Source organism: Chrysoperla carnea, chromosome 2 (genome assembly GCF_905475395.1).
Source record: "Chrysoperla carnea chromosome 2, inChrCarn1.1, whole genome shotgun sequence".
Classification (NCBI taxonomy): domain Eukaryota; kingdom Metazoa; phylum Arthropoda; class Insecta; order Neuroptera; family Chrysopidae; genus Chrysoperla; species Chrysoperla carnea.
The window spans coordinates 93,661,758-93,685,240 of NC_058338.1; the positions used below are offsets into that span (position 1 = coordinate 93,661,758).

Sequence of the window (23,483 nt, forward strand, 5' to 3'; positions counted from 1 at the left end):
TTTTGAAAAGAAATTGTAAAAACCAAAATTCAAGCAATTTCATTTAAACGAAAGCCAAAATTCGATAATTTTTTATACAATTTTTTAAAGATTAATTCAATTTTTCTTGATCAACAATGTAGCTATCCAGAACAGTTTTACTACACGAAAGGCATACACCCATTACATTATAGGGAATGAAATGTGAATCAATATCCCAGACATCAATGTGTGCTGTTTTTTTTTCTAAAACCTGGTTTAGTTGCAAGTTTTTTTCGATTCATAAATAAACAAAACCTTGCTCCATACTTTAAACTCCGCCAGTATATTATGACGTGGGTAGGAGAGTTGATATGTACTGATATACTTAAGGCGGATGATATAGATATTTATTTTAATAGCAGTAAAGTAAATATTATTCTCCTCATACTGCACCCTCCTCCCACCCCCACCATTCTAAATAATCTCCAGTTTTTAACCATAAGCCCATAATGAAGCAAAATTTCAATGATTATTCTTGATTTTAAAAAGTGTGAAAAATAGGATATTCTACTATGGTTCAAAAAGTACCTACAGAAAAATAATTTCGCTTTCTTAGCATAAAATTAAAATAGATTTTAAAACTTTTTTTATCCTCGCAAAAACAACAGTCGCGTATATAATTATTATATGTATATATAAAGTTGATGGTAACATAACATACAATTACAATGAGATACATCTCCAAATTTGTAATTAATGCATATTATTTTTACCTATATGATGTCACATCATGGTGGCGTGTATTTTAAATCACGTGATATACATATTAAAAATGATGACTTTAATTTTAATATAATAAAACAATAATGCGCTTTAATGACTCAAAATCAAAATATTTAAGTACATTTCTACACAAATTTTAATTTTTATCAACTTTCATAATTTTTTTTCACTACCGAAAGCATCCTATTGAACTACAATTATAAAAACTGTACTCCAGTTTTAAACTATTTCAGCAGCAAATTTTCTGCTATTTTTTCGGCGTATTCTGTTGCCAATCAAATAAATAAATGTTGTTAAAAATTAAGAAAGAAACCTCGATTGATTTAAATTTGACACTCAAAGTATGATTAAAGTCCCAAATTTCTCATTATAAGCTCACGGTCTGCAAGTGAATGGATGTTATCATACAATGTTGATAATGATAAAAGCAATAACTTAAGGTAGTACCAGCATGAAATCACTTTTCGACAGATTTGGCCGAATTTTTTTTCTCGGGTTTATAATAGCTTTATTTATGAATTCCTAAAATTTCATAATTTTTGACCGTTTAGATCGCGAGATATTTAAAGACAAAGTTCGCGATTTTGAGGGTCATGTCCCATTTAAAGCATGTAAAATGTCCGGTCTCTCCAACCATTTTTTATGATATTATTATATATTGAAGAAAAAGTAGAAAAAAATGTTTATACAATAATATTCTAAAAAAAAATTTAGAAATTAATTTTCACTTTCGAGATATTAATTTTGACGTAAATTGATCGAAATTGGGACGTTGTCATAATTATTTCCCATTTTAAACGGTCAAAATTTCTGAAACTTTGGGAATTAATAGTAAGCATTATTAAATTCTTAAATTTAATTTTTCGTTAAATTCTGTCGAAAAAAAAATTGTACCATTGCTTTAACATAGAAACTGCAAATACCATGCTGGTACTACCTTAACATTAATAACTATACATAAATATACTTAGATAAACAAGACCAAAAAAATCGTTGAATTTCCATTAGAAAATAACGTTGGTATATATGATTTAATGTCATTTAATCGCTTAATAGGATATATATAGGATGCTTCGAGAAAAATTTAAAAGTGAGACATTTTCATTAAATGATTTATTTCCATTGAATCTGAGTTCGTTTCGTTAACGTGATTTCAACTTTTTCAAACATCTAATAAAATATGAATATTATCAATTGGTCAATGGTAGTTTTGTCTGAAAATAATTGGTTAATAGTGCTTTTAACAGTAAATCTGCGGTCAAAAGTGTTTAAAATTAATAAATGAAAGTGCAAAATAACCGAGGGAAATTCCAATTTCTAAAAAGCAACACCATTGACTATAACAAAAAGTGACGTCAAACTTTCGACCGCCACTTGTATAATTGTAATTTTGTTTTTTTAACTTTTGTAATTTATTAAAAATCAACACTTTCTGTACAGAATATTTCAACAATTAACTCAGTCAATTGTTTGTTTTCACTTGTTTTAATTAAAAATATATGTAATTAGAGCAACATTTTTTTCTCGTTTTTCATACCGAATTGGAATACCTATAAGACAAATTCCCGGACAACTGAACATTTTTTCGTTATCTGATAACTGAAATATTATGTATCCATGCACTAAATTAAATAAAAAAAATATAGATGCAAATTTATCAATCAAATAATGTAAAAAAAAACTTTTAACAAAAAGAAAACCGACTTCAAGGGAAAAACATTTCCAATAAAAATTAATATGCACTAAAAAAATAACGATAATATAATGTAGTTGAAATTATTGTTATTTTTGGAGTCGGTGTCAGCCAAACTCTGACAGAACAATTTGCTGCATTAACTGGCTGACAACGACTCCAAAAATAACAATAACTTTAACTACATTATATTATCTTAATTTTTTTACTTTTTAGTGCATATTAATTTGTATTGGAAAAGTTTTTCTTTTGAAGTCGGTTTTCTTTTCGTTAAAAGTTTTTTTTTTAATTTTGTGATTTTTAGTGAATTTGAAGTATACTAACTAATCACTAAAAAAGATTCATCGAAATCGGTTGCCGTGATATTGAGTTATTCTTCGTCTTGTCGTGCATACTTAATGCAAATTTAAGACTTTTATGGTTTTCTCATGGATTCCGTTGTCAGAACTGGACCAAAATGAAATGGGACCACACGGGAAGCACCAGATTTCAAATAGATAAAGAATCATCAAAATCGGTTCACCCAGTCGAAAGTTCTGAGGTAACACACATAAAAGAAATACAGTCGAATTGATAACCTCCTCCTTTTTTGTTTAAAGTCGGTTAAAAATAGATTTATATCAAAAAAGTAAAAAACATTATTTTTGTCAGAACTAATTAATCAAAATAATTGAAAAAACAGCGAACCAAAATTTGAAAATATTTTTGTTTCTAGGAATCAATTTTCAATAAATAAAAAAAGTACGTTGAAAATTATTTATTATATTTAAATATCAAAAAGCGTAAATATATTATTGGAATGTTGATATCAAATGACATTCGTGTATGTTTCTTAACCAGTCAAATTGGATTCAAGGTTGCTTACGAAAACATATCAATCCACCAGGCAGGCAATAAGACTCTGAACTGGGATAAAGGTCCTATACCTGACTCTGAATTGATAAAATGGACAACTGTTAAAGGTCAAGCCATAAAACAATTCTCGTTAGCTATAGCAAACTTGTACACACCCATCTCACAAACGATACCGTGAAATGCTTACAAAAAGTTTGGTGGTATTGAGCAATGTTTTTCTTAAAATTTGTGATAATTTTTGTATTTTTATTTTTGTAAATCGTTACTGTTTTGTTGGTAATGTTTTGCTTATTTATTTTTAATTTTTTAATTTTGTGTAAAATGTTTGTAATGTGTTATACGAATAAATTTTGTTAATGGCGATGATTGCATTGCAATCGAAATATCGATATTTGGCGACATGTAATTCTGTTTTAGGCTTTTTAATTGTATTTTTTAAATAGAATTTCTTAATATACAATTTTATTATCGTGGAATTTATTTCAATAACTATAGTTAAAATCATTAAATTTCAGTAAAAATAAGCTTTAAATTAAAATTAAATATACTCTTTTCCTTTTACGAAACATTACAGCTCCGCTGGGATAAAAATATTTTATTGACACAATAAAAGTGAATATGTAATCAATAAAATCAATAATAATATTCATAAAAATTTTGAAAAGCGTTCGAAAATAATAGTGAAGCCGTAAATGGAAAAATAATAACTATAAAATTTATAATGCAAGGTATAGGTCTAAGACCAAGTGTACCTAGAGAGTGAAGTAATTTCGAAAGGGCTAGTAAATTGAACCGCTGCCGTGAAGACAGTAAATACAAGCACAATTAAAACTTTTATGGTAGGAATACCCTGACCAGGCCTTCTGAAATAGCGTTCAAAATCACCCCAGTTTAAGCCCGTGAGCAGGAATTATCCAAGGGAGGGGTTCAAACTTTTGTTCACCATGTTATGTCATAAAGTCAATAAAAACAAGAAATCCTTTTTTAGAGTAGATTTAATTAGTCCTCTTACTCGAAAAAGGTCTGTATATGCATCGGCCTCTACACGGCAATGTATATTGTGCGAGGACTAAATCGGTTAGCCGATCTTTAGATATTGTCGATGTAAGGTATGTTTTGAGACGACGCAAGGTTGAAAAACAGCCACAACGCGATGCATTTAGTAGACATTCAGATGTCACGAGAATCATCATGTCAAATTTTTGATATTATATAGAGAAACAAGCTAAATTTAATAAAGTATTGCTTAAAATATGCTTCAGGTAGTTCGATAACCTTGCCAAGATTCTTTCTGTTTAGAGTACTCGACTCAAAGGCAAAATAAAATAATGTACCGAGCTCAAACAATGCATGGATATCTGATTCGTCAGTGGAAATGCGTCTCATAAATGTGTGCATTTACAGGACTATATTGTTAGTTCAAATTTTATGTGAAATCATTCCCAATGGAAGGGGTTTTGACCACAAAACCTCTGCCTTGCGCACGGGCCTGCCCTAGTTGCATTTATATCTTTGTGGACAAAATATAATGAAGGGATTTTTATGCTCAAAATTGATTCAAAAGATTCTTTACATATAAAAGTACCTTTTATTTGGCAATATTTAAAAAAAATATTTTTTAGTCATCATATTCGTCTTCAAACCCAACTATTTCACTTTCTACTTCAATTTTTTTAACTTTTTGTGTTTCTGAGCCATTTTTTGTCTTATCTTTTGTTTCCCTGTAACGTGACTTATAAATTTCGAAATTTCACTGGAAAACTGCTTGATCCTTTTTTGACTTTTGCCTTAAGCTATCTTAATCACTATCCTTATCCTTGTCTTAAAAGAAAAGGTTCAAGTTTGCGCAAGATTTGTTTTCATAAACACATTAAAGAATACTTAACCTTTGCCTTGTTAGAAAAAATTTTGCTTGACAAAACCTGACACATACACAAAAAGCTTTGAGAACGATAAATTTAATGAAAAAAAGTTACCTTTTTTAACAGCAAATATGAATCACAAATATTTAATTATATTAATAGAATTATTACATTAAAATTAAATACTGGTAAATAAAGCACAAATCTTCGCCCTCAATATAAAAAAAAACCTTACTTAATTGCAATAAACAAACACAATAAACGTAAATTGAATGACACGGAAATTCGAGAGCAACAACAATAACAAAATGCATCTGTAAGAGCAGGTAGATTGCAGTTTACAAAACAGGAAGGTGCGAGGTTGAGGTAACTCATATGCCGTGTTTGTGACGGAAATGCAAAAAAAAGAGTTGAGTTTTCTGACTTTTGTCCAGAAATTTGATATAAATACTTTCTTGTGAAACGTTCAAAATTACCCCAGCTAGCCGTAGACCTATATAATAATATAAGATAAAGTTAAGTGACTATAATAGCTAGAAGTACTTACGTTCAATGTATAAGAAACTTGATGTATTCCGTAATGTATCAAATATTGGTTGAATATTCTCACGTGTCAAAGTTTGTAGTTGATTATGTCGTAAATCTAGATTGTTCACTGTTGGTACTCCCTCAAGTAAACCATTTGGTAATGCCTTTAAATAGTTTTTCTTTAATGTTAGTTGTTTTAACTGTGTCAATCCATCAAATGCACGTTCAGAGATTACTTGAAGCTCATTATTCTCTAATATTAATGCCTGTAAAGAAAATATAAAATTCATTATTTGTAAAAGCTCATTTATAGAGAGTGTCTGCCAAATTCGTGATTTCCCTATTCAAAGCATGTAAAACTCTATGCCCTTCCTGCTATTTTTGACGATATTAAAAAATTATTTCGACAGAATTGATAAAAAAGCAGGAGAGTTGAAAGGAATGCTTTTAGAATAAAATTTAAAAAAATTTAGATTTTAATTTTCGTTTTTAAAATATTAGAATATTTGCCTGTGTTATCAAAAAAATCGAATTTTTTAACTTGAAGACGTCATCAGAATCCAAAAACTTTATTATTTATTTCGCTCTATCACATCCAAATTATATCCAATTTTGATAAAACAAGTATGTAATCCTAATAAATTTGGGTCATACTTCTCAAATTTGTGATCAAAAATAACCTAGTTCTAACAGGTTTCAAGAATGTCGTGGTTGAGGAATTAAGCACATGAGTATAGCTAGCGAAAAACTGACATAACAGCGGTAGACAATGAAACAAAATTAGTAGGTTTTAAAAAAATACCAAAAAAATCGGATCAAATTTGCTTGTGCTATTAAAAAAATCGAATCAATTTTGCTCTATCAAATCCAAATTTTATCCAATTTTGATAAATCAAGTATGTAATCCTATTTAATTTGGGTCATAATTTTCAAATTTGCTACCTAGCTCTAATAAGTTTTAAGAATGTGGAGTCCTGGTCCCGGAAATAAACATATTACTGATAGCTAGCGAAAAACTGACATCACAGCTGAAAAGAAAAGCCCAACTTTAGTGATTTTCGAAAAAATTCCTATAAGACCGGATCAAATTTGCCTGTGTTATCAAAAAAGTAGAATTTTTTAACTTGATAACTTGATAACTATATATGATATATATATACATATTTATATGTATATTATTTATAAAAATTGATGAGAACCGATAAGCAAAATCTTTTATCCAAACTATGTTATAGATTAGTTATGGTTTTTCCTTATTTCTATGCTTTTACTTAAAACGCGAAATGAAAATTTACTCAAGTATAATACTTTTACAAGACCAAGCACACTAAAAAGCACATTGAAAAATTTTCTGGGGTTTCAATAATTATTTTGAACAATAATAAATTTGGTAAAAGTTCTTGTTATAAACTTTTGCCCATATAGGTTTTGATCTTGCAAAGCTAAGTCTTGGTCTTGATGTAATTCTTATAGAAAGGGTCTTGGTATTGATCTTGTCGAAGTGATACTATATTGCTAATGGTCTAGGTCTTGAAAAATATGCAAGATCAAGACGGAGACTGCAAGACCGAAACTAATTTTGCTCATCAATAGGTGATCATTTCTAATAAAAAAAAACTGATATTATTTACCTCTAAACTCCACAATTCTGCAAATGTTAAATCACCCAAAATTGTTAACCGATTAAAACTTAAATCCAAACGTTTCAATGCACTTAAACCCGCGAATGTATCACGTGTCACAACTCCGATAGCATTACGATCTAATTCCAAATTATGTAATGCTCCTAAATGATTAAACGCATTATCATGGATCACTGTTAAATTATTCTCACTAATATATAAATTTTGTAATCGTGGTAAATCATAGAAAACATTACGATTTAATTCCGATAACCGATTTTTATCCAATGTCAATATTTCCAAACTTGGTAAATGAGCAATCGCGTATGGTGCTAACACTTCAATTTGATTCCGTGATATCGTTATTTCCCGTACACTCGACGAATTCGCGAACGCGTATGAATGTATTTCCGTAATACTTGCGTATTTAATCGTTAGTTTTTTCAAACGACGTAACGGTTTCAGGGCTTCGGTCGGTACAAAACATAATTTTTTATCCGAACGTAGTGTTATTATTAGTTCCATCATATTTACTTGAGTCGTAAATGTACTCCAGATTGGATTATCTTCGGTTACATTCGAGAAAACGAAACATTCAGCACGTGATGCATTATTGAAAACATCGGTATTACAAAAACAATGGATTGCAGCTGTTGGATCATCATTTTGACACAGTATTTGTGGAGCACGACTCGGTAGCTTTTCAACGTAGTGGTCTTTAGATTTACGCCGTCCAGTTGTGGCTGCCGATGATGGTGAATATGGCGTACATGTTGATAAGTATATACATATACAGATAACAAATAATATCCGAAAATTACGATGCATTATGAGTAAATTTTCACTGAATCCAAATCTGAAACAAAGAAAGGTTGAATATTAGTTTAACCTCGATAATGGCAAATAAATATGAATATCTCATCCAAGAACATATAAACAGGGTTGTCCACGGGGACCGCCCATTACAAGTTTCTGGAGAACCAGACAAAATAGAAATCTGAAAATTGGTATTTCATCATAACTGCTTGGGATATATCCGCCTAAAATATTTTCAGATTTATGACACTTTTGACTATACCGAAAGTTGGCCTTAAAATCGTTATTTCAAATGGAATGCCCTATTTATTTTTAATTAAGTCGCTTGAGTCAATAATTATGGTAATTTTGTAATAAAGTGACACACCTTAATCTTTAAGGTTTTCGAGATAAACGATATTTATTGAAAATTTTGATGCAAATAGACGTGTTAAAAAAGGTTGTAAAAAATCCCCTAAGTTTCTTTTAGAATTATTTGAAATATCATAAACAAGTGTTAAATTGCGCCAAAACTTTTTAAATGGGACCACCAGTTTTTTATTTCCTAGTTTTAATAATATTCTCTGAATAGATTATTAATACCCATATTTTGTTCTGCAGCTCTAATGGAAGAAGTAGGATGGGTCTCAAAATATGCCAAAACATGAACTTCGATAACTTCGTCGTTAACAACAGGATTCGGAATGTTTCTTTATACATAACACTATTAAATTATCAATTTGTTCAGTTTTTAAGTTCCATAGCAGACTAGTTATAAAAGTTTCTTTTTTAATTTTATATCTAATGTGCCATGGAATATAAAAACTGGACAAATTGATAAATTAATAGAGTTATGTATTCAAATATTTCAATAAACTTGTAATATTTATGAGTGTGGACCACAATAATGAAAAAATTAAAATTTTTGCATGAAAATCTTTATTATCAATTTTAAACAAAAATATCTTTATCAATCTTATAAAAAAAGAACGAGAGGTGATGTGGGACACCCAGTAGGAACTATGGTCCTTTTGTTAGAGATTATGTATTATTGAAAAACAATCTCAATGAAGGAATTGTAATAATAAAATTGTGTCTTTGTAATTTGTAATAATAATTTTTTTTCAAATTTTCGTTTATATAGTTATGAAAAAAATCCTTCTCTTCTTAATTATTATTATAAAAGTATAAACATCATAAAATTAATCATGTTTTAAAAATTTAATCTCAAACGCCATCTAAGAACAGTAAGAAAAAATTTCGAATGATCAAAATCACGTTGTTAATAGTTAATTATATAGTTTTAATTATTATTACAGAAGTGTGTTTTTTTTATTGGAAAAAAATAGTTACGCTTTTTTAGTTTAGTTTGTTAACTCCCTCAGCGCACAAACAAATCGCATCGAGCGATAAGGAACATAGTGTTCCAAAAAGGCAGAAAAACAAATGAACATTTCATTTCATTGTGAGCTCACGATCTAATTATAAAGTATATCAAACAAATTCTAATATTTTTTTTTCACAAATTTATTGAATAATAATAATTTATTTGTGACATTACGTTCACATCATAGATCAAAAATTGACAGATAACTTTGATTGAATGAATGTTTATAATGCGCTTATAAATAAGTGATTATTTAACGTCTTTGAAATATATTTATTTAAATAAAATATTAAGCCGAGAGCCCATATTTTATTTTCGTGATTCGTTAGTTAAATTTATTAGTATCGAGCTTTTAGTTTTTCGTTTTTGACGATAATGACAATTTCGTTCAAAACAAGTGATATTTACAAAATTTTGAAAAAACCCGATAAATCTCTGCTTAAATTTTTATTTAAACCCTAAACTCACACTTGAAAAATATCTAAGAACATTCTCCATTAAATTACTTTTTTCCTTAAGGCCTTTTCCAAACTGATTCGATTTTGAAGATCAGCGCCAATTTTTCGGGTATGAAATCCTAAACTCGCACTTCAAACATAGCTGAGAACAACACTCTCTATTTAATTATCTTTCCAACGAAATAAAAAAATCAAAATCGGTTTACTCTCTACTAGCTACTATGCCACAGACAGACAGACAGATTGTGAAACTTATAACACCCCTTTTTTTTTTTAGTTCGGGTGTTTTAAAAAAATTGGTCAGAAGTTTGTAACTTTCGAAAGAGTTGAAAAATGGTTATATTTGTATAATTGCACACTATTTTTCAACACAAAAAACTATCGAAAAACACGTAAATTTTAAAAATCGATTGACATTCTATCTAATTCTACACTGGAATCACGATTAAAGCTCTAGTTTTCTTTATATCCTAACTCTTTTTATCATTTCTCATAATAGCAAACAAAAAATAATCGTGGAAAATTGGTTTCATTATGGGCTTATGGTCTAATTATTTATATAGGTATGTAATTTATATAATCAAAAGTCTAATATAATCACTCGTTTCATTAATCATTATTAATTATCAAAATAATTATTTTATATAATTATAAAATAGTAAAATCAGATTTATTTATTATAGGGTAGAACTGGGTAGGAAAGGAATATACTACAGTGCAATTCGATATAACAGATCGGAAGGGAACCACTAAATATTCGTTATATCAAGTAATTCGTTAAATTGAGGCTTGTTATATTGAGGTAAGGTTGGTCTAAAATTTGTTATAAAGAGGTTATTAATGATGTTTTGCTTTTTTGCGACTGATGAAGAACATTTTTAACTTTTCTTAGCCATTGAAACTTGAATCGTTAACAATAGTGACGAGCAACAGTTTTTACATTACTTTTTATCAAACAGAAATGATTGTTTTACGAAAAAAACTTATAACCCATATAAATGTTTTGGATTGGCGAAATTAAAGGTATCTACACTTATTTTTGTTAGTTGAAAATATTTACACTTTTTTTTGATACTTGAAAAATCGTTATAAAAAGGTTGTTTGCAAAAAATTTTCGCAATTGTAAGCTTTATTTTACATTGAATCTTATGGACAATTCAAGATTGTTACGAAAAATTTGTTGAATGTAGGAATTCGTTACATTGAGCTACCTTATATTAAGGTTTCACTGTATATATTATAAAAAGGGCTTGTTTAATCTTACTTCGAATCGGCTTTATATTTTAGATAAATAATTACCCCATGTGTAACAGTCCTTTCAGTTTTGCATTGACATCAATGGTGCTCCGATCTAAGACATAAAATTTTAAATCGCTTTCTATATTTCAAAGTAAATGCGAATGTTAATTATCGGAATAAACTAGCAATACTTTTTAGAGGGACTTAAACAATTGATATACTCAGATCATAGTCCCGACTCATTTTTCGACTTTGGGGCTTGTCTAAAAATCCCACTTTTACCAGTACTTAATAACCATAAGTCTATCAATATTCAAATCCCATTAATAACATCCATCATCATTAATAATATGACTCGAATGTATATAACTCGACAATCCAATCAGTAGAGCGTGTTATTATTTTCTATGCATTTCTATCCAATTCTCCTCCTATAGTTTTTACAAACTGCATAGCCATATATACGAAATTTATGGTATGATCCATTGGAATATGTGTTCAAAAATACATTTGTTTATACTAGAACTATCATCGGTCAAGTGGAAATTTGCAATATACATAATTTATATAAAATATGTATAAACAGTAATAAATACATAGATGGCTCTGATGTGTATGCTATTAATTATGTCTTAAGCATATTAAAACAAACCCCGATGAATGTTAAGTACGGAACCCTTAACTCGCACTGGAAACATATTTAAGAACACGTTCTAATAAATTACCTTTTACGATAGAGCCTTCTCCTAACTGAACTGATTTTGCGAATCATGGCCTATTTTTTAGTAGTTCCGGGTACGGATTCCTGGAAACACAGCTAAGAACACTCTGCACCCCTTTTTTGATTCGGGAGTTAAAAACAGGGAAATTAGAAACTAAGACGTTCGCGGGTTTTTATTGCAGGAATCGTTCAATGGGTTATTAAAGAAGAAAAAATCGCAGAGTGCTATTAAATTAGAGGGTAGAAATTGAAGATAGGGGTGAAAAAGCAACCCTTTTGTTTTTTTTTTTAATATCTCGTAGGCTAAACAAAATTTAAAGAAATTTTATATAAAACATTTTGGTTATTAAATTTTGTCCTACTTTTTTGGTAATTTGTATACCAAGATTTGTAGATACAGAATCCTGATATTTTCAAAAAATATATTTGTTTTGTGTCTACTGAACTGGTTATATGATTTCCACTTAAATATTACATACAATTTCGGTGTATTAATTGCAATGCAGCTAACTAAAAGTAATAAAATTATCAAATTTATTTATCGATATACAGTTTAGTAAATTTTGATTACTACACATATACAGGGTTTTCAGATATTCCGTTTTTCACTTCGTGGAACCCAATGTAACCCGATGTAACATTTTTCTTTAATGGTATTTGAAACTTCACTTCGGTGTAACCCGTCAGCACTTTGGTAATATTTAGTACCTCGATCCGAATTTTGCTCACACCTTCTGCAATTGTATCTTGAATAATTGCATAATTTTAAAACAAATTACGATTTTATACAGAAAATAAATATACTTATTTGTTATGAACCAGTAAGAATGCTTTCAATAAAAATTATAACGTAAATTAATCATAAAATAGTTACTTACAACATCGTCATTTGCATTTATTAAACTTACTACTAAAATTAATTAATAATTATTAAATAATAGCACAATTGTTATTTAACTAAAATTACTACGCAGTTAAATATTATGACATAGAACAAGTTTTGTAATAATCCGTAAACTAACGAAAGTAGATGAACAGATACGAAAATTTCCGAAGGTAATATTTTTTTGGCTTATTTCTTTAGTTTCGTGATAAAAAGAAAACTTCTGAAGGAAAAAAGTATATTTTTCATAACTGTAGATAAATTAAACAAATCTGAAAAATTCATAATTCAAAAATAGATAAAATTATATGAAGATAGAAAAGGTTTCAATCACATAAAATTTATGTTTTAAATCGAACGTGAGAAGTATGCTCATAACGTTAGTGCCTGCCGGTTAAGTAGAAATTCGAAGATTCCAAATACCGTTTCGTTCAAAAATGATTTAGTAGCGTTCATAGATTTCTGTTATCCAACATTTCCAAACAGTTACCTCAAAGTATCTCCAATCGATTCTCAACTTAAACTATAAATTTGCTATGCTATAAATTAGTCAAATAAAGACTTAAATAATATGGAAATGAGAAAAAATATTTATGACTGTAAATATGCTGAGAATTAAATAATTAATTCAAGCTGAGTAAATAATTAACGTAGTTTTCTAGGAATTATTTATTGAAAGTCAGTTTTATGGAACAGAAGCTTCAGACATACTTCAGATTTATAAAAAAAGAAAACCAAACAAAGGATTGATTTTATTTCATGTATGATTACGATAATAAAAAATGATTGATGCTTTTAAAAAAAATAAAATAATTTTTCCATTCTGTATATAGAAAAAATAAAAAATACTATTGAAATAAAAAAACTTAAGTGTTGCTAACAGAGGTGTATACAAAACTAGATTGCTGACCACTGAAGTTCCTAGTAAAATAGAATTGCTTAGGTATATTCCATATACCTCCTTTGTAATATAAAATCGTTGGTGAAATTCTGCCAAAATGGAATAAGTAAATATCAATGAAATTTTCATGAATTTGAAAATATGTCATCAACTTGAAAAATTATTTTTCTTTTTGCAATATTTAAATACCTTAAACACTTTAATTACATTTCATTAGACGCATCCCTTAGGCAAAGACGAATCTCTTACAGGTGGGGTCAAAAGAGTTTGTGATTTTCAAATGCTTTAAAACAACTATTCATCAATTTTTCATAAATCACATAAATTGAATTTTCATAAAAAATCACATATATATAATAAATAAATACATGTATAATAAAATCACATCTCATAAATTGTATTTTTAAGCAAATTACTTTATATATATTATGTCGCTAGCCTATTTTTTTTCACATCGGGATACCTTCCTTATTCTTTTATCAATTTCCATGACTTACCGGTTTTTTTTAACCCCCTTACTAGAAAAAGAGGGTGTTATAAGTTTAGCCCCTCTAAGTGAGTGTGTGTGTGTTTGTCTGTCTGAAGCATCGTAGCGTCTAAACTGATTTACCGATTTTAATTTTTTGTCTCATTTGAATTTTTCAGGTTCTTAGCTATGTTTAAAGTGCGAGCTTAAGGTAACATACCCGAAAAAAAAGTAAAAAATTGACGATGATCTTCAAAATCACTTCAGTTTGGAAAAGATATGACATAGTTTTAACATATAAATAATAACTATGGAAATGAATGGTCAATTAAACCTGACTCAATTCATTTCGAAAAGTGTGAATGGTAAAATAATTAAGTAATACGAAACAATAATTCAAAAGAACAAAGTCCTCTCAAATATTTCAATTTCAATTAAAATATTTCCAAAAATTGGTCCCAAAAAATGATAGCTCTAAGTATCTTTTTTATCTCATCTGATGTCCTTGACCATAGCTTTGATACTGATTTAAGAAGGAGTGTTGTAAGTTTAAAGTGTTTATCTGTGCATCTATGTGTTTCTCAGTGGCATCGTAGCCCCTAAACGGTCGCATCAACTTGATAGAGAACATTTTATAGCCAAGTTTCTAAAAATCGGTTTACAAGAATTAATTCGCATTTATTACAGGTTAGAGAAATAATACTACTATTTAATTTTGTTCAGTATATAATTTGCGTGTCATATTTGTAATAAAATTGCCTATAAATATAAAGAAAGTAAATTAGCTTGTAAATTGTATTTTTAACTAAAAATGTCAATTCTATTTTTAAAAACTTAAATTCTTAAACTACATAAAAAGCATATAAGACAAATGAATGTCGCTGAGTTGAAAAAAAGTCCAGGAAGATGTCGTAAATTCAGGCTTAGAATTAGAGCAAAAATTTGAAATTAAAAATTGAGCTTCATAATAAAAATGTGTAAAAATACAGTTGACAATTTACCTAAAAATTATTTGATGTAATTTCCTAAAATGCTTTTTTACGTCTTTTTAGATGGTATTATAATATTTTAAAAAATTGATGAGTTTTGATAACAGAGTTTTCAAATCCTCTACACTGAAAAAAAATGCTTAATACCAACCGATATGATGTTGTCTCAACCTCATAGCGTGATCAAATAAGACGAATGGTGTCGCGAATGCGATAAAACTACCGTTCAGGTTTGAATGGTGAAGTTGACACAAACGCATGAGTTGTTTGTATGAATGTAATAAACTGTAAGTATCATAAATTTAAAATATTGCTGTTTTGAAATGCAACATAGTTTTAAACTATCTTTTTTTGATTGGTTCTACCACTTATAAATATTATAACAAAATATTGATGTGATTGTCGCAACCACATGAGCAGTTATAAATCTTTTTTTAACAAAAAATAAAAGGTTTGTATCTGCAAATTGGTTTATTTAAAAAAATTACATTTCTTCGATTCGCCTTTTAAACAGAGGCATAATGATTAGAATTGATTTTAATGTCCTAAGTCTACCTCTCAACTAACTGCGTTACCGATGCTCGTTATATATATACGAAAAAATATGGTATATATTATAAAAATGATCAATAAGTTTATTTCAAGCTTTCTGTAAGTTAGTGACAACAATCTCCATGTAGTTGACACAATCATATATAGACTAGACAGAATAGATCTGTGATGATAGTATCCAAATCCTGTATTTAAAGCAAACACAAAGAAATTTTCTTTTAATTCATCGATTCACTTTATATACACGATTATATATTCTAAATAAGTACAATTTTATTTTCCATCAATAAAATGCATGACTTTAAACTAAAATCAATCTCTTTCATGGAAGTAATGATTTTGTTTATTTAACTTCAGTAATTTTGTATCAATAAATTCATAATTTAAATTCAATCCCATTCTATTATAAATACAAATATTTAACAGAACTTGTTCAAATCATTAGGAAATTGTTTGAAAGTATTTGTACATTATTTCAATATGAAACGACCAACTTCGGGATAAGGTTGTCATTATTTTAATTTTTATTTCAGTGTACAGTTATTCGTGAAATAAATTATCTATATATATAAAACAAAGCCGTGTTAGTTAGACTACTTATAACTAAAGAACGGCTGAACCGATTTAGCTGAAAATTGGCAGGGAGGTAGTTTAGAGCCAGGAAAAGGACATAGGATACTTTTTACCCCGTTCGACAGCATTCCCGTGGGACTTGATAACTGGGTTGGGTTTCGTGCTGGGTTGGGTGCCATCTATTGTAAACATATTTAACTAACATTTATTTTGATGGTGGCGCCATCTATGGTAAACTTATTGAACTAACATTAATTTCGATGGTGGTGCCATCTATGGTAAACTTATTAAACTAACATTAATTTCGATGGTGGTGACATCTGTAGTAAACATATTGAACTAACATTTATTTCGAGGTGGCGCCATCTATGGGAAACATATCGAACTCACATTTATTTCGGCGGTGGTGCCATCTATGATGAACTTATTGGCCAATCCTTAAAAGTTTGTGGTTTAAATCTAGAACATTCATGTTTTTCCCATGGTCAATTATACGTGGCATGTTCACGGGTTGGAAGACCATCTGCGTTGTTTGTGTTTGCGCCTGATAATAAAAAAAAAATGTCGTGTATCACAAGGTACTTAAATGAAGAGCAACCTATGTACTAAAATACAGAAATAATTATGAATGATTAATGTATTTTTTCTTTTTGTATTTTTTACAATTAAAAAAAAAACTGCTTATTTATTGCCATTAAGGCGGAACAAAGTTTGCCGGGTCAGCTAGTTATTAATAAAAGATATAAATAGCTAGCGATTTATGCTTGATATAAACATCTCATCTAAGTATTTCTTGGGAATTTTTTTTATTATTGTAATTTTTTTCTATGAAAAAAAAAAATTATAATTAATATTTTTTTCTCTTGACATTCTATTATTGTATTTATATAATATAAAATTTTATTACAAATACAATTTTATAATAATAAAAAGTAATATAATAATCTTTAGATAATAATCTATAATGGTGTAATTTGCACAAAAACAAAATAGGGGATGTTAATAATTAGTTGTTTGTGTAATGTCACAAGTCTCCAGAGTGAAAACAAAAGGAATTACTATTATTATTATTATCATTATAGCTCTGGATACTGGGAAATATAATATTTGTACCAAAGGAACACAGCAAGATTGTATATAAGTATGAATATTATCTCTAAAAAAAAAACTTTGTATAAACATTTTGATTTCAATCTTTTAATATGGTACAATATAACATGAAAATATGTTTTAAATTCTGGGTATTCTTGTTTGTTTTTCTTGTTAGTATTTAATCCTCAAGAGGTTCTTTTATAAAATGAGAGGTCAAATTTAAAAGATTTAATTAAGTCTTCATATTACATTCAGATTCACAAAGCCAAATATTAATCGAAAGAAGAACCTCTTAAAATATTTTACTCCTGACAAATTTTGCTCAAGAAACAATACTATACAGGGTGGGCTCATTTTGATGTATAATGACTAATAGCTCGTATGAAGTTAAAGTTGCAGAGTTTGATGGGGGACAACATGTTCTAACATTAAATTAGACCTAGTTCTTCGGGTTGCTTTAAAAGTCTATTAAGCTCTTAAAAAGTAAGTGATTGAATAAAACTTTCAGTTAGAAAGTTCATCCTCATTAAAAAACTAATATTTTTTATTTAAAACATTTTTTCGAAAAATCATTAGCTGTTGGAAGAAATTCAACTTAAAACAAGTGAAAACAAACAATTGACTGAGTTAATTGTTGAAATACCATGTATAGACCTTTGAAAATACACTACTGGAATTGTTAACAGAGTGAGAACCACGTCTCAAAGTAGATTGACAAAGATACTAACTGCCGAAGCATGGTCTTAATACGCATGTCTTAATATAAAACATAATATCCTGGCGGGTATTTAAAATAATATTCTACCACTTTAAATAAAGTTAAAACAGTATATTTTGAAAAAAATTACCATTTTACCATTAAAAATAATTTTTTTCCTAGAATTAACACAAAATTATCTAACAATATTACTCGTTTGAACGTTAAAACAAAATAAATTTTTATGTGCAGTTGTGAATGTGAAATATAAACAAATAATTGATGCAGCTGATTCCGGCCATACGATCATGCGCATTGAATACCATCCTTCGGAATTACGTGTTTCTCCGCCAGCTATTTGAATATTGTATTTTTGTCTTTGTTAATCTACTCTGTGAAGCCAAAATATACATACTTAGGATACGCTGGGCTCATCTATTTAAAATGTATGATCTAAGGTACTGTGTTGAAGACGCAATCTTTTGTTTTTTGACGTCACGTAAATAACAAAAGATATCCACTTTTAAATAGCCACACACACATAACTGATTTTCTCATATTAATACATACCATAAAATTTGCATCTAATTAACGCCCTCGTGGGTAAACGGTGATGTTTACAAAAAAAATGTTTCAAACAAAAGTTCTTTATTTTTTTATAAGGAACATTTTTTACATTTAAACTTTTGTTCTAGCTCTAACGGATTACAAGATGTGTCCTACGGACCCAAGACCCAATTGATCTATTTTGCTCATTTACGAACTCGACCTCACTTTTTACCCCCTGAGTACGCTATAAAAATTTCAGCTTGATATCTCTTTTCGTTTTTGAGGTATCTTAATGGCAGACGGACAGATGGACAGACAACCGGAAATGGACTAATTAGATGATTCTATGAACACGTGTACCAAAATTTTGTTCGTAGTATCAATATTTTTAAGCGTTACAAACTTGGGACTAAATTTAATATACTATGTATATTTCACATATACATGGTATAAATATGTCATTATTGCATTTAATCGCAATACGCTAGCTTCAGACAAATGCTTTAGCCAAAATACTTAGTCATGATTTTGACCTACCATTATCGGTAAACTTTGAGCGTATTTTCTTTCGATTAAATGCAATAATGGCACAATTTTAGGTCGCATTTCTTTCGAAAGCTAACGATTTTCGAAAGAAATTTTTAAATAACAAATGTTATTTTTTTAAGGCCATCAACTTTCCTATTTTACAGTTTTATTCCTATTTTAAATTTCCTATTTTTATTCTACCTTTAAGATATAAATTGAGTATATTGAGCAATTCAGCAATTCGGAGGTATCTGGGACCAATCGGATGTCCGAACATGATGCCCCCTGTCAAACTCTGCAACAAATGTTATTGTTAGATTGGTTAATTGCAAATCGAGCTATAAGCCATAATAGATGAAAATGACTCAACCTGTAGAGAGCTTTCGTTTCAAAGATTCATCTTTAAAAAGGATGTTGACGGCAATATGGAAGCAGGCAGGCGGATAAGGAAAAGAGAGAGCCGTGTGGATATTTTTGGCTGAAAGCTGTAATGTTTAATTCAGTAGAACTGCTGATTAATGAAAAATAACATTAAAAGTTCGAATTATGGTTCTTCAGATTTTATTCAGAATGTACGATTTACAAACCAATGAATCGAAAACGACATACCTCGAAAGAAACAGGAACAAAAACCGTTGAATTATTTTAGGGAAGCCCAAACTACAAGGGCTAAAATCTTTCTTATAAATGCATGAAAACAATTCTTCTAAATTATTTATACTAAATAAATATTAACAGAAAAAATTTACGAACCCTAAAATGTTCATCGAAACTTCGAACTTCGAATATAATATAATTCGAACATAATATATAAATTTATTGAAAATATAGTTTTCCTCTTAAAATTGCCCTTTTTTATTCTGTATTTTCTACCGTATGTAGACCGTGAGCCAAGAATTAAGAGAAATTTTTTGGGTTTTCTTTTCTGCAACTTAGAGAAATGATAAAGATAAGTTTGGTTTTAAAGAAAAATAAAGAAAAATTGGAATTTTACCCTGGGTACGGTTTTCTTATCTTCCGATGGTTTTTCTTTTCGGAGTAATGAGACTTAAAAATATGTCATTATTGCATTGCATCGAAAGTAAATACCCTAGTTTCAGAAAACTGCTTTAGTAAAAAGTTGTTAAGGGTAATAGAGGACATTTGCCAGTATCCATGACTTTCACCTACAATTGTCGAACAATTTTAGCGTAGTTTGTTTCGTTTAAATGCTCAGGTACGATTTTCTTATCTTATTGATTTTTTTGTCTGCCGTATATGGTAAAATAAAACGGCCATAATGAAAACAATACGCGTAAAAAAATTAGTGGAAACTTTATTAGAATTGAGACAGAAGGTGAAAAGTTTTATACTTAATAGTTCCACTTCATTATTCTACGCTTTCAGGATTCTTAAACTTCATGCCACTATTTTAAGTATAATTTAAAAAAAAAAAAATTTTTTTCAAGACCACTTTTTGTAACATTTCACTACAAATTATGTAGTGAGTTTGAAAAATTCTTTTATCGACCCTAATTTTTATCTGTGTGTTGAATTAAAATTTGGTACCGTTTGTGAAATCGGTGGGTCTAAGTTAGCGATAACTGACTTTTTTATCCCAGTTGAGAGTCTTATTGCCTGCCTTATGATTTAACTAACTTTGTAGGTAGAGCTTTGTGTTCCGTACCTAAAACAAGGTCCGCAATGCAACATTTTTCAATTTTGATAATTTTTGTATTTTATTTTTAAGTTTTACTGTAATTTGTTGGTAATATTTTACATATTTATTTTTAATTTTGTAAATATTGTTTGTAATGCGTTATACGAATAAATTTAGCTACTGACGATGGTTGCATTGCAATCAAAATATCAATACTTAGCGACATATAAGCCTGTTGTATGTTTTTTAATCGTATATTCATAATATTTATTTCAATAACTGTGTCTCAACTCGAAGTCAACAAAAATTCATCCCGTTGTGTGCGTTGTCATGGTAGTACATGTTAATGTTATAGAAAATTTCAAATTAAAATTACTGAAAAACACTAATTAATTAAACTTAATGCATACAAAATTATGAAAATAAGAAATTAAATTGCACAAATATTATTTTTCAAATATAAATTATCATAATTATTTATTTAAATTTGTGAGACAATAATATTAAATTTTCAATGCAAGTCATAAATGCAATCCATACAATTCAATATGCATGCATAAAATTCTATAATTAAAGTAGTGTATCGTTACCATGGAAACGCCTCCAATAAAACTCTCGAACGGTGCGATTAACAGAATTTTAAAAAAAATTTTCAATTTTCTGTTATTTAAAATTTACATAGGTACTGTTTTCCCGTGAACGTATTTAGAAAAACAGTTCCATATATGGAATCACAGAATGTTTACTTCATTATGGGTTCACGGTCTTAACAATAAGTATAAATATGGGGAAGGTAGGTAAATCGAGTCAACTTGACTTGAATGAACTATGGTTGGATATGACAGAGAACCAAAAATCGAATTTAAATATATAAATAAATAGTAGAGTGAAATTACGCCTTGTGTATGGATTAAAAGTTCGAGCAGTGAAACTTTGGGGTTTTTCTTTTCACATCAAAATAAGTATTTTTTGAAATTTTTTACTTTCCCGGAGTGGTGCAACATGTTTAAAAAACAAAATGGCGTCAAAAATGAAATTTTTTTCAGAAATTTTATCATTTTTATTTTATATTCGCAAAAGGAGACATCGGTGCATATCCAAATTTGGTAGGTTTGTAGTCAATGTTAAGAACTACCCCTCATATTTTTTTGGTGGGGTTTCGTCCCTTCCCCTTCCAGTTATATATATATGTATACATACATATGGTAAAACAGTTCATTTGACTGTAACTTGAAAAATATTCGATTGATTTTAATGAAACTAATATCAATAGTAGGTTTTATTACTTAAAACTTTCGGTTAAAATTTTAGCGAAATCCGTTAAATAGTTCGGCCAAAATTTCCAATTTAGGGAATTGTTTAAAATGGTTGCCATTTTATGCCATTTTGTCCTACGAGGTTAAATTTTTTTTTAAATTGTAGCATTTTTTATTATCTTTCGATTTTATAATAAGTGACTTACTCGTAAAATGACTCCTTGATCCATATTTTTGCGAAAAACGGAAAATTTAACACTTTCTGGAAATAATTGTTTGGGGGGTGTATGGACTGGCTTTGGGGGGTGTTTTTTGCTTTGGCATGAGAAAACTATTTTTAAAAGAGGTCTATATGGTTTAAAGCAAAATTTTTAAGTTTTAACCCCCGCGCTGTAAGGGGGAAGGGGTGTATGAAATAAATGTATCTTAAAAGATTTTAAAAAGAGGTCAAAATAGTTTAAAATGCTAAAGTAACCCAAAATTTTAGCTGTTTATATTAATATAGCCCTTTTTACAACATCCACCCCTTCCGCTCCCCCTTTCATATTTTTTGCAAATTCAAAATTTTTAAGATGTATAAAGGGGCTTTGGGGGTCGCTGATTTCGAACTTTTGGCCCAAATAAGTACACTCCCTAAAAATATAACAATTGTTTTTGATAATCTATTGCAAAATTCGAGATCAGCGACCCCAAAAACCCCTTTATACGTCCTAAAAATTTTGAATTTGCAAAAAATATGAAAGGGGGAGCGGAAGGGGTGGATGTTGTAAAAAGTGCTATATTAATATAAACAGCTAAAATTTTGGGTTACTTTAGCATTTTAAACTATTTTGACCTCTTTTTAAAATCTTTTAAGATACATTTATTTCATACACCCCTTCCCCCTTACAGCGCGGGGGTTAAAACTTAAAAATTTTGCTTTAAACCATATAGACCTCTTTTAAAAATAGTTTTCTCATGCCAAAGCAAAAAACACCCCCCAAAGCCAGTCCATACACCCCCCAAACAATTATTTCCAGAAAGTGTTAAATTTTCCGTTTTTCGCAAAAATATGGATCAAGGAGTCATTTTACGAGTAAGTCACTTATTATAAAATCGAAAGATAATAAAAAATGCTACAATTTAAAAAAAAATTTAACCTCGTAGGACAAAATGGCATAAAATGGCAACCATTTTAAACAATTCCCTAAATTGGAAATTTTGGCCGAACTATTTAACGGATTTCGCTAAAATTTTAACCGAAAGTTTTAAGTAATAAAACCTACTATTGATATTAGTTTCATTAAAATCAATCGAATATTTTTCAAGTTACAGTCAAATGAACTGTTTTACCATATGTATGTATACATATATATATAACTGGAAGGGGAAGGGACGAAACCCCACCAAAAAAATATGAGGGGTAGTTCTTAACATTGACTACAAACCTACCAAATTTGGATATGCACCGATGT

At 28.9% G+C, this 23,483-nt stretch overlaps 1 protein-coding gene across 1 annotated transcript in view; it reads right to left on the reverse strand.

Annotated features, from left to right (window-relative positions):
- Positions 1–8,137, reverse strand: part of LOC123293059 (connectin) — a 445,382-nt gene extending 437,245 nt beyond the window's left edge. The window contains exons 1-2 of the mRNA XM_044873775.1: positions 7,314–8,137; positions 5,702–5,948 (exon numbers count right to left, since the gene is read on the reverse strand). Coding sequence (XP_044729710.1) covers positions 5,702–5,948; positions 7,314–8,132 — 1,066 coding nt within the window. The 5' untranslated portion in view covers positions 8,133–8,137. The remainder of the gene's footprint in view (positions 1–5,701; positions 5,949–7,313) is intronic.
- Between the last annotated feature and the right edge of the window lie 15,346 nt (positions 8,138–23,483).